This window comes from Ranitomeya imitator, chromosome 6 (genome assembly GCF_032444005.1).
Source record: "Ranitomeya imitator isolate aRanImi1 chromosome 6, aRanImi1.pri, whole genome shotgun sequence".
NCBI lineage: Eukaryota > Metazoa > Chordata > Amphibia > Anura > Dendrobatidae > Ranitomeya > Ranitomeya imitator.
The window spans coordinates 573,727,090-573,744,330 of NC_091287.1; the positions used below are offsets into that span (position 1 = coordinate 573,727,090).

Genomic DNA, 17,241 nt, shown 5'->3' on the forward strand with positions numbered 1-17,241 from the left:
AACATTTTTTTTAACTTTTGCCATGCTTCAGTAGCCTCCATGGGAGTCTAGAAGCTGGCACAACTCGATCACTCCTATGTAGCTGAATTGCAGGCTTGCTATGAGCAACAAACAGCTGACATGTCCTGGCTTTGATGCGGGCTCACCGCTGGAGCCCGCATCAAAGCGGGGGTTTTGACCTCGGACGTACTATCCCATCCGAGGCTAGAAAGGGGTTAAAGCATAAAACTTTAACAAGTTGAACCTTGAATGTTCTAAAAGAATCCATAGCCTAAAGGTGTGTGAGCCTTATAAGTGGCAGATATTATTATTATTATTATTATTAATATTTCCGGGACTCATCGCCCGAGTATTCGGTGAGTGGTGGCAGCGTGTATGAGCGGGTGTGTGGCTTGGGTCGGTGTGATTTATGCTCCCATTACAGCATAGGACAGAGGGTGAATGCTGGACTGAGAAAGGGTAGATAGATTAACCCTTGCAGGCACAACCCCAAGTCACATGCTGAGAGCGGATACGTGACAAATTAGTGGCAGCATGGAGAGGGATCCGTGACACTTACAAATAGTGATGTAAAATATTGAACGTGTGAACATGGCCTAATGGTTGTCCTGTGGACAGATTCTCCCCATGAGCTGTGGATCTCTGCGGATCCTCCACAGCGACCATGGGCCTCTAGGCTGCTTCTTTAATTAGGGCTATCCTTGCTTGGGAGGTCAGGTTAGGTGGACGGCCATGTCTTAATAGGGTTGCAGTTGTGCCATTCTCCTTCCATTTTACTCGTAGGATGATCGGTTGATGTTCTGTGAGAAGGTCAGAGCTTGAGCTATTTTTATAACCTAACCCTGCTTTCCTTCTCTCCACCACTTTATCCCTGACCTGTCTGGTGAGCTCCTTGGTTTTCATGATGCTGTTTGATCCCTAATGTTCTCACACAAACCTCTGAGGCCTTCACACAACAGCTGTTATACTGAGGAGAAATCACACCCAGGTGGACACAGTGTACTAATTATGTGACTTCTAGATATATATATATATACTCTCTCACACACACACACACACCTACAGTGACTTGCAAAAGTATTCAGCTCTTGGCATTTTACGAGTTTTGACACCTGAGGACCTGAAATTTAAACTTTTTTTTTTTTTTTAGAGGTTTGGCATCAGTTCATGTAGAGAACTTGCCGATAATAAAAATAAAACCAAATGTTCAGTTATGAAGCAAACAACAAATAGGACAAAATAAGTGAAAACTTCAGTGTGCATAACTATTCACCCCCCTAAAGTCAGTACTTTGTAGAGCCTCCTTTTGCGGCAATTACTGCTGCAGGTCACTTTGGATAATTCTCTATGAGCTTTCCACATCTGGCCACTGGGATTTTTTCCCATTCCTCAAGGCAAAACTGCTCCAGCTCCTTCAGGTTAGATGTTTCCTCTGGTGAACAGAGATCTTCACGTCTTATCACAGATTCTCCATTGGATTAAGGTCTGGGCTGGTCATGTTCCCTATCCCCAAGGTCAAAAAAAAAATCACAACACCACGATACTGCAACCAACATGATTCACTGTGGGGATGGTGTTCTTGGAGTAAAGAGCTGTGTGGTTTGGTGTCAGACATAGTGTATAGTTTCGTGGCCAAAAAGTTCACTTTTGGTCTCCTCGGACCACAGCACCTTTCGCCAAACATTTGGGTTCTCCCGCATGTCTTCTGGCCAACTCAAAATGAGTCTTACAATTTCTATGTGTAAGTAAAGTCTTTCTCTGCTCACTCTTCTTTAAAGGCCCCCTCTATGAAGCGTTCAGCTTATTGTGGTCGTATGGACAGATACTCAAGTCTTTGCTTGGGAACTCTGCAGCTCCTTCAAGGTAACTTTAGGTCTCTGTGCTGCCTCTCTGATTAATGCCCTTCTTGCCTGGGCTGAGAGTTTTGGTGCACACCCTCTCTTGGCAGGATTGCTGTCGTACCATGGTCTTTCCATCTGATTGTAATGGATTTGATGGTGCTCCATGGAATCATCATAGATTAAGAGATTTTTTTGAAAGCTAATCCTGACTTGTTTGGAGATCTCCTTGGTCTCCGTGGTGTTGTTTGGAGATCTCCTTGGTCTCCGTGGTGTTGTTTGGAGATCTCCTTGGTCTCCGTGGTGTTGTTTGGAGATCTCCTTGGTCTCCGTGGTGTTGTTTGGAGATCTCCTTGGTCTTCATGGTGTTGTTCGGAAATCTCCTTGGTCTTCATGGTGTTCTTTGGAGATCTCCTTGGTCTTTATGGTGTTGTTTGGAGATCTCCTTGGTCTTCATGATAGTGTTCGGAGATCTCCTTGGTCTTCATGGTGTTGTTCAGAGATCTCCTTGGTCTTCATGGTGTTCTTTGGAGATCTCCTTGGTCTTCATGATGGTGTTTGGAGATCTCCTTGGTCTTCATGATGGTGTTTGGAGATCTCCTTGGTCTTCATGGTGTTGTTTGGAGATCTCCTTGGTCTTCATGATGGTGTTTGGAGATCTCCTTGGTCTTCATGGTGTTGTTTGGAGATCTCCTTGGTCTTCATGGTGGTGGTGGTTTGTGGTGCCTCTTGTTAATGGTGTTGCAGCCTATGTGGCCTTTGAGATAAGGTAAAGTGTATATACGGACAGACACGTGACACTTAGCATGTCCACCTGTGTGCAATCTGTCACTAAGCATGGGACTTATGAAGGGAATTGATTGCACCAGAAATTTATAGGGACTTCATTGCAAAAGGGGTGAATACATATGCACATGACATCTTTTAGTTATTTTATAAATGTACTTTTTGATTAAATTTCCTCAATAAATCAACTTAAGACTATTTAGTGCTGATGCATCTCACACAAATCGAATTACAAAAATAATAAGGCTATGTGCACACGTATTCTGGTCCACTGCGGTTTTTTCCGCAGCATGTGAACAGCGTTTTCTGTTTCCCATAGGTTCACATTGTACTGTAAACTCATGGGAAACGCGGCGGATCCGCAGCAAAATCCGCATCGTGTGCACAGAGCCTAACAGGTTGTAATGCAACAAAATAGGTAAAAACAAATGGGGGTGAATACTTCACAAGCCACTGTCCATAGTCACACAGTGAAATTACACCTCCACGAAGGAGACGTGGAAATGTCCGGAGGCTTCTCAGAGCCCCCTGCCCGGCTCATCACTCACCTCCAGGAGCTTGTCCCCCACTCTGACCCCCGCACGGGCCGCGGGACCCTCCTCAGCTACTCGTGAGATGAAGATCCCCTGTAAGCAGAGATATGGCGTCAGAGCCGCCCCCGAGTGACCCCCAAATCTGCCAGCAGAGGACGGGCAGATCGGTGTGTAACACCCCCATAGGACGCAGGCAGCATGTGCCCCGATATCATACAGCGCCCCCCAAGTCACAGGCTCAGCACCACCCCCACAACCACTCACCTCATCATCTCCCTTGTAGGGGGTGGACCCTTTGCCCCCTGCAATGCTGATACCAAGACCCCCCGTCTGCCGCAGGATGGTGAGAGTAAGCTGGAAGCAGAAGACAGAGCCCATTACTGGGGTACAGAGGGGCAGAAAGGAAGCCAGGGCACCCCCGAAAACAAGCCAAGCAAAGAGGACCGGGGGGCGCGTGATATCCTGTGCACGAGACCCCGAATAATGCAGGGGGACGCTGATCCAGCTATGTGCTGCGCTCCAGTCACACCCAGAGCTGCAGCCACCGTGCTACGGTCACATCCAGAGCAGCACCCACTAATATCCACCGTGCTCCAGTCACACTCAGAGCAGCACCCACTAATATCCACAGTGCTCCAGTCACACCCAGAGCTGCAGCCACCGTGCTCCAGTCACATCCACTTCTGCACCAACTAATGTTACATGGTGCTTCAGACACCTCCAGAGCAGCAGTCACTATTCTGCGGTTACATAATCTCTTATTCACCAGTCACTTCCAGAGCTGCAGTCCTGTCCAAAATCTGATCTCCAGCTAATGTACAGACAGCCGTCCACCAGTCTCCTTCACAGCTGCCCCCACTAATAAGTATCAGCCACCGTGCTCCAGTCACACCCACAGCTGCAGCCACGGTACTCCAGTCACACCAACAGCTAGCAGCCACGTGCTCCAGTCACACCCACAGCTGCAGCCACGAGCTCCAGTAACGCCCACACCTGCAGCCACCGTGCTCCAGTAACGCCCACACCTGCAGCCGTGCTCTAGTCACACCCAGAGCTGCAGCCACAGTGCTTCAGTCACACCCAGAGCTGCAGCCACCGTGCTTCAGTCACACCCAGAGCTGCAGCCACCGTGCTTCAGTCACACCCAGTCATATCCAGAGCAGCAGCAAATGTTACATTGTCCTTCAGTCACCTCAAGAGTTGCAATCACTATTCTGCTGTTATATCATGTCCAGTAAAAAATCTGATCTGCAACATATGTACAGACCGCTAATCTCTGGTGATGGATAGGAGACATTCTCAGTGATGTCACCGCTGATCTCTGGTGATGGATAGGAGACATTCTCAGTGATGTCATCTCTGGTGATGGATAGGAGGCATTCTCAGTGATGTCACCTCTGATCTCCGGTGATGGATAGGAGACATTCTCAGTGATGTCACCTCTGATCTCCGGTGATGGATAGGAGACATTCTCAGTGATGTCACCTCTGATCTCTGGTGATGGATAGGAGGCATTCTCAGTGATGTCACCGCTAATCTCTGGTGATGGATAGGAGACATTCTCAGTGATGTCACCGCTAATCTCTGGTGATGGATAGGAGACATTCTCAGTGATGTCACCGCTAATCTCTGGTGATGGATAGGAGACATTCTCAGTGATGTCACCGCTGATCTCTGGTGATGGATAGGAGTCATTCTCAGTGATGTCATCTCTGGTGATGGATACGAGGCATTCTCAGTGATGTCACCGCTGATCTCTGGTGATGGATAGGAGACATTCTCAGTGATGTCACCTCTGATCTCTGGTGATGGATAGGAGACATTCTCAGTGATGTCACCTCTGATCTCTGGTGATGGATAGGAGACATTCTCAGTGATGTCACCACTGATCTCTGGTGATGGATAGGAGACATTCTCAGTGATGTCACCTCTGATCTCTGGTGATGGATAGGAGGCATTCTCAGTGATGTCATCTCTGGTCTCTGGTGATGGATAGGAGGCATTCTCAGTGATGTCATCTCTGGTGATGGATACGAGGCATTCTCAGTGATGTCACCGCTGATCTCTGGTGATGGATAGGAGACATTCTCAGTGATGTCACCTCTGATCTCTGGTGATGGATAGGAGACATTCTCAGTGATGTCACCTCTGATCTCTGGTGATGGATAGGAGACATTCTCAGTGATGTCACCACTGATCTCTGGTGATGGATAGGAGACATTCTCAGTGATGTCACCTCTGATCTCTGGTGATGGATAGGAGGCATTCTCAGTGATGTCATCTCTGGTGATGGATAGGAGACATTCTCAGTGATGTCACCGCTGATCTCTGGTGATAGATAGGAGGCATTCTCAGTGATGTCACCGCTGATCTCTACTGATGGATAGGAGACATTCTCAGTGATGTCACCTCTGATCTCTGGTGATGGATAGGAGACATTCTCAGTGATGTCACAGCTGATCTCTGGTGATGGATAGGAGGCATTCTCAGTGATGTCACCTCTGATCTCTGGTGATGGATAGGAGGCATTCTCAGTGATGTCACCTCTGATCTCTAGTGATGGATAGGAGACATTCTCAGTGAGGTCACCTCTGATCTCTGGTGATGGATAGGAGACATTCTCAGTGATGTCACCGCTAATCTCTGGTGATGGATAGGAGACATTCTCAGTGATGTCACCGCTAATCTCTGGTGATGGATAGGAGACATTCTCAGTGATGTCACCGCTGATCTCTGGTGATGGATAGGAGTCATTCTCAGTGATGTCATCTCTGGTGATGGATAGGAGACATTCTCAGTGATGTCACCTCTGATCTCTGGTGATGGATAGGAGACATTCTCAGTGATGTCACCTCTGATCTCTGGTGATGGATAGGAGGCATTCTCAGTGATGTCATCTCTGGTGATGGATAGGAGACATTCTCAGTGATGTCACCGCTGATCTCTGGTGATAGATAGGAGGCATTCTCAGTGATGTCACCGCTGATCTCTACTGATGGATAGGAGACATTCTCAGTGATGTCACCTCTGATCTCTGGTGATGGATAGGAGACATTCTCAGTGATGTCACAGCTGATCTCTGGTGATGGATAGGAGGCATTCTCAGTGATGTCACCTCTGATCTCTGGTGATGGATAGGAGGCATTCTCAGTGATGTCACCTCTGATCTCTAGTGATGGATAGGAGACATTCTCAGTGAGGTCACCTCTGATCTCTGGTGATGGATAGGAGACATTCTCAGTGATGTCACCGCTGATCTCTGGTGATGGATAGGAGACATTCTCAGTGATGTCATCTCTAGTGATGGATAGGAGGCATTCTCAGTGATGTCACCGCTGATCTCTGGTGATAGATAGGAGGCATTCTCAGTGAGGTCACCTCTGATCTCTGGTGATGGATAGGAGACATTCTCAGTGATGTCACCGCTGATCTCTGGTGATGGATAGGAGACATTCTCAGTGATGTCACCTCTGATCTCTGGTGATGGATAGGAGACATTCTCAGTGATGTCACCTCTGATCTCTGGTGATGGATAGGAGGCATTCTCAGTGATGTCATCTCTGGTGATGGATAGGAGACATTCTCAGTGATGTCACCTCTGATCTCTGGTGATGGATAGGAGACATTCTCAGTGATGTCACCTCTGATCTCTGGTGATGGATAGGAGACATTCTCAGTGATGTCACCTCTGATCTCTGGTGATGGATAGGAGACATTCTCAGTGATGTCACCTCTGATCTCTGGTGATGGATAGGAGACATTCTCAGTGATGTCACCTCCGATCTCTGGTGATGGATAGGAGACATTCTCAGTGATGTCACCTCCGATCTCTGGTGATGGATAGGAGACATTCTCAGTGATGTCACCGCTGATCTCCGGTGATGGATAGGAGGCATTCTCAGTGATGTCACCGCTAATCTCCGGTGATGGATAGGAGACATTCTCAGTGATGTCACCGCTGATCTCTGGTGATGGATAGGAGGCATTCTCAGTGATGTCACCGCTGATCTCTGGTGATGGATAGGAGACATTCTCAGTGATGTCACCTCTGATCTCTGGTGATGGATAGGAGACATTCTCAGTGATGTCACCGCTGATCTCTGGTGATGGATAGGAGACATTCTCAGTGATGTCACCTCTGATCTCTGGTGATGGATAGGAGGCATTCTCAGTGATGTCACCGCTGATCTCTGGTGATGGATAGGAGACATTCTCAGTGATGTCACCGCTGATCTATGGTGATGGATAGGAGGCATTCTCAGTGATGTCACCTCTGATCTCTAGTGATGGATAGGAGGCATTCTCAGTGATGTCACCGCTGATTTCTGGTGATGGATAGGAGACATTCTCAGTGATGTCATCTCTGATCTCTGGTGATGGATAGGAGGCATTCTCAGTGATGTCACCGCTGATCTCTGGTGATGGATAGGAGACATTCTCAGTGATGTCACCGCTGATCTATGGTGATGGATAGGAGGCATTCTCAGTGATGTCACCTCTGATCTCTAGTGATGGATAGGAGACATTCTCAGTGATGTCACCCCTGATCTCTGGTGATGGATAGGAGGCATTCTCAGTGATGTCACCGCTGATCTCTGGTGATGGATAGGAGACATTCTCAGTGATGTCACCGCTGATCTATGGTGATGGATAGGAGGCATTCTCAGTGATGTCACCTCTGATCTCTAGTGATGGATAGGAGACATTCTCAGTGATGTCACCGCTGATCTCTGGTGATGGATAGGAGGCATTCTCAGTGAGGACACCTCTGATCTCTGGTGATGAATAGGAGGCATTCTCAGTGATGTCACCCCTGATCTCTGGTGATGGATAGGAGACATTCTCAGTGAGGTCACCGCTGATCTCTGGTGATGGATAGGAGGCATTCTCAGTGAGGTCACCGCTGATCTCTGATGATGGACAGGAGGCATTCTCAGTGAGGTCACCTCTGATCTCTGGTGATGAATAGGAGGCATTCTCTGTGATGTCACCCCTGATCTCTGGTAATGGATAGGAGACATTCTCAGTGAGGTCACCGCTGATCTCTGGTGATGGATAGGAGGCATTCTCAGTGATGTCACCGCTGATCTCTGGTGATGGATAGGAGGCATTCTCAGTGATGTCATCTCTGGTGATGGGTAGGAGGCATTCTCAGTGATGTCACCGCTGATCTCTGGTGATGGATAGGAGACATTCTCAGTGATGTCACCGCTGATCTCTGGTGATGGATAGGAGACATTCTCAGTGATGTCACCACCGATCTCTGGTGATGGATAGGAGACATTCTCAGTGATGTCACAGCTGATCTCCGGTGATGGATAGGAGGCATTCTCAGTGATGTCACCTCTGATCTCTGGTGATGGATAGGAGGCATTCTCAGTGGTGTCACCTCTGATCTCTGGTGATGGATAGGAGACATTCTCAGTGATGTCACCTCTGATCTCTGGTGATGGATAGGAGACATTCTCAGTGAGGTCACCGCTGATCTCTAATGATGGATAGGAGGCATTCTCAGTGATGTCACCGCTGATCTCTGGTGATGGATAGGAGGCATTCTCAGTGAGGTCACCTCTGATCTCTGGTGATGAATAGGAGGCATTCTCAGTGATGTCACCCCTGATCTCTGGTGATGGATAGGAGACATTCTCAGTGAGGTCACCGCTGATCTCTGGTGATGGATAGGAGGCATTCTCAGTGAGGTCACCGCTGATCTCTGATGATGGACAGGAGGCATTCTCAGTGAGGTCACCTCTGATCTCTGGTGATGGATAGGAGGAATTCTCAGTGATGTCACCGCTGATCTCTGGTGATGGATAGGAGACATTCTCAGTGATATCACCGCTGATCTCTGGTGATGGATAGGAGGCACTCAGTGAGGTCACCGCTGATCTCTAGTGATGGATAGGAGGCATTCTCAGTGATGTCACCTCTGATCTCTGGTGATGGATAGGAGACATTCTCAGTGATATCACCGCTGATCTCTGGTGATGGATAGGAGGCACTCAGTGAGGTCACCGCTGATCTCTAGTGATGGATAGGAGGCATTCTCAGTGATGTCACCGCTGATCTCTGGTGATGGATAGGAGGCATTCTCAGTGATGTCACCGCTGATCTCTGGTGATGGATAGGAGATATTCTCAGTGATGTCACCTCTGATCTCTGGTGATGGATAGGAGGCATTCTCAGTGATGTCATCTCTGATCTCTAGCCATGATTAGGCGGCATTCTCGTTTATGGCACCACTTCTTCCTGATATCACACAAGATCACTCCTTCCATGCACACATCAGACACTCAGACCCCAGAGAAATAGGACAGACCCCACGCACGACACCCCAAGACCCTGCAGGGGGTGTGCTGGATTTGCTGAGTGATTTGGGGGTTTGGAGGGAAGTGGAGACTCGTGGGCAGTGGAGGCTCACGGGCAGTAGAGGGCAGGGGTGGCTCGCGGGCAGTGCCAGGCTGGGTACACACCTCTTCCTCCTCTATCCGAGCAGGCTCAATCAGAAGATTATTCACTTGATCAAACGACACACCCTGTTAGAGCAGCAGACAGACGAGCAGGAGACAGGAGAGAGAGACAGGCATGCGGATTAGTGGAGCAAAATGACCAAAAATACCCAACACCATGAACCCACCTGTAGAGAGGCTCCTCCAGGGCAGACAACAGAGAACAACAGCACAGAAGCAACACACTGAGCCCAGCACTGGATTAGCTTAAATTAAAGGGAACCAACACCAGAAAAACATCCGAGAGTCATCACAGGGCTCGGGGCACTGCAGGTGCAAGTCCTCTTTAAGAGCACACAGGACATTGGCACTGGCGGGGTAACGTGGAGGAGATGCAAAGCTGCAAGACGATAGTAAGTAGGTGAAGGGCGGTGGCACATGACAGTGGAGAGGTGCAGTCTGGGAGTTGACGGGCAGTGGCACACGACAGCTGAGAAGTGCAGTCTGGGAGGTGAAGAGTCATGGTACACAACAGCAGAGAGGTGCAGTCTGGGAGGTGAAGAGTCATGGTACACAACAGCAGAGAGGTGCAGTCTGGGAGGTGACAAGCCATGGCACACAACAGCAGAGGTGCAGTCTGGGAGGTAACAAGCCTTGGTACATGACGGTGGAGAGTTGCAGTCTGGGAGGTGACGGGTGATGGCACACGATAGTAGAGAGGTGCAGTCTGGGAGGTAACAAGCCTTGGTACATGACGGTGGAGAGTTGCAGTCTGGCAGGTGACGGGCGACGGCGCACGATAGCAGAGAGGTGCAGTCTGGGAGGTGACGGGCCTTGGTACATGACGGTGGAGAGTTGCAGTCTGGGAGGTGACGGGCGATGGCGCACGATAGTAGAGAGGTGCAGTCTGGGAGGTAACAAGCCTTGGTACATGACGGTGGAGAGTTGCAGTCTGGGAGGTGACGGGCGATGGCGCACGATAGCAGAGAGGTGCAGTCTGGGAGGAGACAGGTGAATGAACACTACAGTGGAGAGGTGCAGTTTGGGAGGTGATGAGCGGTGGCACACGATAGAGAGGTGCAGTCTGGGAGGTGACGGGCCATTACTCTTGATAGAGGTGCAGTCTGGGAGATGTTGGGCAGTGGCACATGGCAGCGGAGAGGTACAGTTTGGGAGGTGACGGGCGATAGCAGAGAGGACATAGTCAGATCCCAGAATACACAACTCCTGAGGAAATAGTGTTTGGACTTCGAAACGCGTTGAGAATCTGAATAAATCATCAAGTATTGTCTTCTACCTGCCTGGAGGATATCCACAAAAATGTTCCCCGGTTAATACGCGATAGGTCACTAGTCTGACCCGTGGATCTGCGGCAACTGTCGACCTACATGCTAGATACATCAGGTGAGCGCAAACTGATCCTGTGTCTTGATATCTCCCTTGGATAAGACCATATTTGCACTTTACTTTCTCCTACAGTATTGGTACCATCTGACGGGTCATGGCATGCCACAGTTGATAGGTGCGGTCTGGGAGGTGAAGGGCGGTGGCACACAATAGCGAAGAGGTGCAATCTAGGAGGTGATGGGCAGTGGCACAAAATAGAAAGTTGCCATCTGGGAGGTGATGGGCAGTAGAACATGATAGAAGAGAGATGCAGTCTGGGAGTTGACGGGCGGTGGCACACGATAGCAGAAGTGCAGTCTGGGATATGACAAATGATGGAACACGACAGTGGAGAGGTGCAGTCTGGGAGGTGACAGGTGATGGAACACGATAGAGAGGTGCAGCCTGGGAGAAGACAGGTGATGGAACACGATAGAAGAGAGGTGCAGTCTGGGAGGTGACAGGTGATGGAACACGATAGAGAGGTGCAGCCTGGGAGAAGACAGGTGATGGAACACGATAGAAGAGAGGTGCAGTCTGGGAGGAGACAGGTGATGGAACACGATAGAGAGGTGCAGTCTGGGAGAAGACAGGTGATAGAACACGATAGAGAGGTGCAGTCTGGGAGAAGACAGGTGATAGAACACGATAGAAGAGAGGTGCAGTCTGGGAGGTGACAGGTGATGGAACACGATAGAGAGGTGCAGTCTGGGAGAAGACAGGTGATGGAACACGATAGAAGAGAGGTGCAGTCTGGGAGGTGACAGGTGATGGAACACGATAGAGAGGTGCAGCCTGGGAGAAGACAGGTGATGGAACACGATAGAAGAGAGGTGCAGTCTGGGAGGTGACAGGTGATGGAACACGATAGAGAGGTGCAGTCTGGGAGAAGACAGGTGATAGAACACGATAGAAGAGAGGTGCAGTCTGGGAGGTGACAGGTGATGGAACACGATAGAGAGGTGCAGTCTGGGAGAAGACAGGTGATAGAACACGATAGAAGAGAGGTGCAGTCTGGGAGGTGACAGGTGATGGAACACGATAGAGAGGTGCAGCCTGGGAGAATACAGGTGATAGAACACGACAGCAGAGAGGTGCAGTCTGGGATATGACAAATGATGGAACACGACAGTGGAGAGGTGCAGTCTGGGAGGAGACAGGTGATGGAACACGATAGAGAGGTGCAGTCTGGGAGAAGACAGGTGATAGAACACGATAGAAGAGAGGTGCAGTCTGGGAGGTGACAGGTGATGGAACACGATAGAGAGGTGCAGCCTGGGAGAAGACAGGTGATAGAACACGATAGAAGAGAGGTGCAGTCTGGGAGGAGACAGGTGATGGAACACGATAGAGAGGTGCAGTCTGGGAGAAGACAGGTGATAGAACACGATGGAAGAGAGGTGCAGTCTGGGAGAAGACAGGTGATAGAACACGATAGAAGAGAGGTGCAGTCTGGGAGGTGACAGGTGATGGAACACGATAGAGAGGTGCAGTCTGGGAGAAGACAGGTGATGGAACACGACACTGGAGAGGTGCAGTCTGGGAGAAGACAGGTGATGGAACACGACACTGGAGAGGTGCAGTCTGGGAGGTGACAGGTGATGGAACACGACACTGGAGAGATGCAGTCTGGGAGGAGACAGGTGATAGAACACGATAGCAGAGAGGTGCAGTCTGGGAGATGACAGGTGATGCAACACGATAGCAGAGAGGTGCAGTCTGGGAGGAGACAGGTGATGGAACACGATAGAGAGGTGCAGTCTGGGAGATGACAGGTGATGGAACACGACAGTGGAGAGGTGCAGTCTGGGAGGTGACAGGTGATGGAACACGATAGAGAGGTGCAGTCTGGGAGAAGACAGGTGATAGAACACGATAGCAGAGAGGTGCAGTCTGGGAGGAGACAGGTGATGGAACACAATAGCAGAGAGGTGCAGTCTGGGAGAAGACAGGTGATGGAACACGACACTGGAGAGGTGCAGTCTGGGAGAAGACAGGTGATGGAACACGATAGCAGAGGTGCGGTCTGGGAGAAGACAGGTGATGGAACACGACAGCAGAGAGGTGCAGTCTGGGAGAAGACAAATGATGGAACACGACACTGGAGAGGTGCAGTCTGGGAGGAGACAGGTGATGGAACACAATAGCAGAGAGGTGCAGTATGAGAGGTGACAGGTGATGGAACACGATAGCAGAGAGGTGCAGTCTGGGAGGAGACAGGTGATGGAACACAATAGCAGAGAGGTGCAGTCTGGGAGATGACAGGTGATGCAACACGATAGCAGAGAGGTGCAGTCTGGGAGGTGACAGGTGATGGAACACGACACTGAAGAGGTGCAGTCTGGGAGAAGACAGGTGATGGAACACGACACTGGAGAGGTGCAGTCTGGGAGGAGACAGGTGATGGAACACGATAGCAGAGAGGTGCAGTCTGGGAGAAGACAGGTGATGGAACACGATAGAGAGGTGCAGTCTGGGAGATGACAGGTGATGGAACACGACAGTGGAGAGGTGCAGTCTGGGAGAAGACAGGTGATGGAACACGACACTGGAGAGGTGCAGTCTGGGAGAAGACAGGTGATGGAACACGATAGAGAGGTGCAGTCTGGGAGGTGACAGGTGATGGAACACGATAGCAGAGAGGTGCAGTCTGGGAGAAGACAGGTGATGGAACACCGTAGCAGAGAGGTGCAGTCTGGGGGATGACGGGCGGTGGCACACGACAGCAGAGGTGCAGTCTGGGATAAGACAGGTGATAGAACACGATAGAGAGGTGCAGACTGGGAGATGACAGGTGATGGAACACTACAGTGGAGAGGTGCAGTCTGGGAGGTGACAGGCAGTGGCACAACAGCAGAGAGATGCAGTCTGGGACATGACGAGCGGTGGCACAATAGTAGAGAGATGCAGTCTGGGAGGTGACAGGTGATGGAACGCTATAGCAGAGAGATGCAGTCTGGGAGATGACTGGCGGTGGCACATGATAGAGAGGTGCAGTCTGGGAGATGACATGTGATGGAACACGACAGTGGAGAGGTGTAGTCTGGGAGGTGATGGGGGTGGCACACGATAGCAGAGAGGTGCAGTCTGGGAGAAGACGAGCGGTGGCACACAACACGTTCTGTGGTGTGAACAGGCCAATAAACACCGCTTGGTAAACGTTTAGGTCGTTTCCAGCTGCCCAGCCGGTGCAAACCCTTAGTCTGAGCGCAATAACCTCTCCCCCATCTTCTCTGGTGGTGGGCTGAGGCTGCATGGACCATGTATAGAGACGGGGGTGTAAAGAGATGATTGACTGTCCGGATATCAGTGCCCCTCACGTGTGGATCTTCTGCCCCACACTGGTGAATGAGTGAACGATTCAGGCCTTGGCAAGGGCAGAAACCAGCAACTTATGTGGCAATGGTGCAGTGATGCAAGTGGGGTGGCATGTAGTGTCTGGGGCTTCTGATATCCCCTGTACCTTGACGTTCTGCTGCGAGCTGTGGTGCCGCTCTTCCCTGCTCTCCTCTGGGGGCCATCCCTCCACCTCGTCCTCTTCTTGCTGCGAGCACCTGAAGAAGTCTTTGTGGTCAACATCTTCGTCAAGGGCGCGGGGACTCTGTCCCTGGAGAAGTGCCACCACCGCCTCCGTGTTGGGCAGCTTGGTGATCTTAGAGTGCTTCTTATAATGGGGGGTGTCCTTGCGGATCAGACGTTTCTTCCCCAGAGACCCCCGGTCCTCGTCAAAGTCGTCATCTTCATCATCGCAGTGTACCAAAGTCTCCTCAGCAAAGTGCACGGAGTGCTGCGGGGGAGAGGTGAAAGCCATGAGTGTGCAGAAGCCCCCTGCCTCCTCACGCCATCTTCTAGATCTATACTGCGCTACCTCCACGTATTCCACCTCCATCTCATCCGCCGGCGTCTCGTCTTCCTCCTCCTCCTCCGGCTGTTGGTGCTCTGCTCGGTGCTGTTCTGCGGGATGATAATGATGATGATCCTCTTGGTATCCCGCAGAGACTGTGCTGCCGCTACGCTGCGAATCTCCGCTCTGACTGGAAACTCCACTGAGGCGCTTATCCTACAGCGAGAAATCACATACCTCACTCGGACGATGAAAAAAAAACGAGGCACCCCCGAGAGCAGAGCACCCCAGGCTCACCTCATCACTAGGGGACGTCGTGTCTGCTCTGGCGATGTAGCCCTCATTGCGCCGCTCCTCGATTCCTCTCTTCATCACCTTCAGTTCGCTGGGGTGCGGCGTTGCTCTCCTCTGCAGACCCTGAGAAACCCAGGAGAAAGACAACAGTAAAGGGGCCCAGCAGAGAATGCCCCGGGGCTGCAGAGCATCTCACCAGCTCTTACCCGACGCTCTGCTGCAGCCTCGTCATCCTCCTCCTCAGGTTTCAGCTCCTCCTGGAACTGAATGACACTGATGCGATTCAGGTTCCCGTCTATCCAGCTGTCGTCCATACTGTTCTGCAGAACAGGACTCTCTGTGAACACGAGAGCAGAGCTAAAAACTCAGGTCTGATGGGAGCGAGGGCGGGCGGCCAGAACCAGAGCGAGGGAGGGCGGGGGCGGCCAGAACGGGAGCGAGGGAGGGCGGGGGCGGCCAGAACGGGAGCGAGGGAGGGCGGGGGCGGCCAGAACGGGAGCGAGAGAGGGCCGAGGCGGCCAGAACGGGAGCGAGAGAGGGCGGGTGGCTAGAAGCGGAGCAAGGGAGGGCAGGGGCGGCCAGAACGGGAGCGAGAGAGGGCGGGGGCGGCCAGAACGGGAGTGAGGGAAGGCGGGGTCGGCCAGAACGGTAGCGAGGGAGGGCGGGGTCGGCCAGAACGGGAGCGAGAGAGGGCGGGGGCGGCCAGAACGGGAGCGAGGGAGGGCCGAGGCGGCCAGAACGGGAGCGAGAGAGGGCGGGTGGCTAGAAGCGGAGCAAGGGAGGGCAGGGGCGGCCAGAACGGGAGCGAGAGAGGGCGGGGGCGGCCAGAACGGGAGTGAGGGAAGGCGGGGTCGGCCAGAACGGTAGCGAGGGAGGGCGGGGTCGGCCAGAACGGGAGCGAGAGAGGGCGGGGGCGGCCAGAACGGGAGTGAGGGAAGGCGGGGTCGGCCAGAACGGGAGCGAGGGAGGGCGGGGTCGGCCAGAACGGGAGCGAGAGAGGGCGGGGGTGGCCAGAACGGGAGCGAGGGAGGGCGGGGGCGGCCAGAACGGGAGCGAGAGAGGGCGGGGGCGGCCAGAACGGGAGCAAGGACGGGCGGCCAGAGCGGGAGCAAGGACGGGCGGCCAGAACGGGAGCAAGGACGGGCGGCCAGAACGGGAGCAAGGACGGGCGGCCAGAACGGGAGCAAGGACGGGCGGCCAGGACGGGCGGCCAGGACGGGAGCAAGGACGGGCGGCCAGGACGGGAGCAAGGACGGGAGGCCAGAACGGGAGCAAGGACGGGCGGCCAGAACGGGAGCAAGGACGGGCGGCCAGAACGGGAGCAAGGACGGGCAGGGACGGCCAGAACGGGAGCGAGGGAGGGCGGGGACGGCCAGAACGGGAGCGAGGGAGGGCGGGGATGGCCAGAACGGGATCGAGGGAGGGCGGGGATGGCCAGAACGGGAGCGAGGGCGGGTGACCAGAACGGGAGCGAGAGGGCGGCCAGAACGGGAGCGAGAGAGGGCGGCCAGAACGGGAGCGAGAGAGGGCGGCCAGAACGGGAGCGAGAGAGGGCGGGGGCGGCCAGAACGAGAGCGAGGGAGGGCGAGGGGCGGCCAGAACGGGAGCAAGGGCGGCCAGAACAGGAGCGAGGCAGAGCGGGCATCTTGCCAGAAAGGGAGCTAGGGAGGGCGGGCGGCCAGACAGACTGTACCGATGCTTGGGGATGCCTGCTGTGGCAGGAGGTAACAGGTTAACACTTTGGATCCCGTCTTCTCATCGTCTTCCGTCTGAAATTTGAGCATTGGCTGTGACTGGTTCTCCGCCAACCACAGTGCCTTCAGGTTGAGGTTCGTCAGAGCAAAGGGCAAATTCAGCAGCCTGAGGGGGACACAAAATCTCCACTTACAACAGAGGGAGAGGTGCAGAAGATGCAAAGACCACCCACAATTGCCCCAATCGAGTGACACCCCCTGCAGCTGCCCATGTCCAATCATACCCCCATATCCCGTGACCTCTTCCTCCCATGACGCCCACTTCGCACTCCTTCCATCCTGTGACTCGACATCTCACCACAATCTTTTAGGCCTCATTTATTAAGACTTGTTGCCCATAGCGACCAATCAAAGCGC

General features: G+C 52.4%; 1 protein-coding gene across 15 annotated transcripts in view; it reads right to left on the reverse strand.

Moving 5' to 3' along the window:
• SCRIB (scribble planar cell polarity protein) overlaps positions 1–17,241 on the reverse strand; it is a 201,415-nt gene that overhangs the window by 138,986 nt on the left and 45,188 nt on the right. For 13 of the 15 annotated variants that reach the window (XM_069732145.1, XM_069732154.1, XM_069732146.1 and 10 more), the window contains exons 11-18: positions 16,824–16,990; positions 15,337–15,467; positions 15,134–15,253; positions 14,861–15,052; positions 14,456–14,779; positions 9,631–9,693; positions 3,422–3,511; positions 3,173–3,250 (exon numbers count right to left, since the gene is read on the reverse strand). In XM_069732145.1, the coding sequence (XP_069588246.1) occupies positions 3,173–3,250; positions 3,422–3,511; positions 9,631–9,693; positions 14,456–14,779; positions 14,861–15,052; positions 15,134–15,253; positions 15,337–15,467; positions 16,824–16,990 (1,165 nt within the window). The remainder of the gene's footprint in view (positions 1–3,172; positions 3,251–3,421; positions 3,512–9,630; positions 9,694–14,455; positions 14,780–14,860; positions 15,053–15,133; positions 15,254–15,336; positions 15,468–16,823; positions 16,991–17,241) is intronic. The other 2 variants (XM_069732147.1, XM_069732153.1) reach the window with 2 other exon arrangements.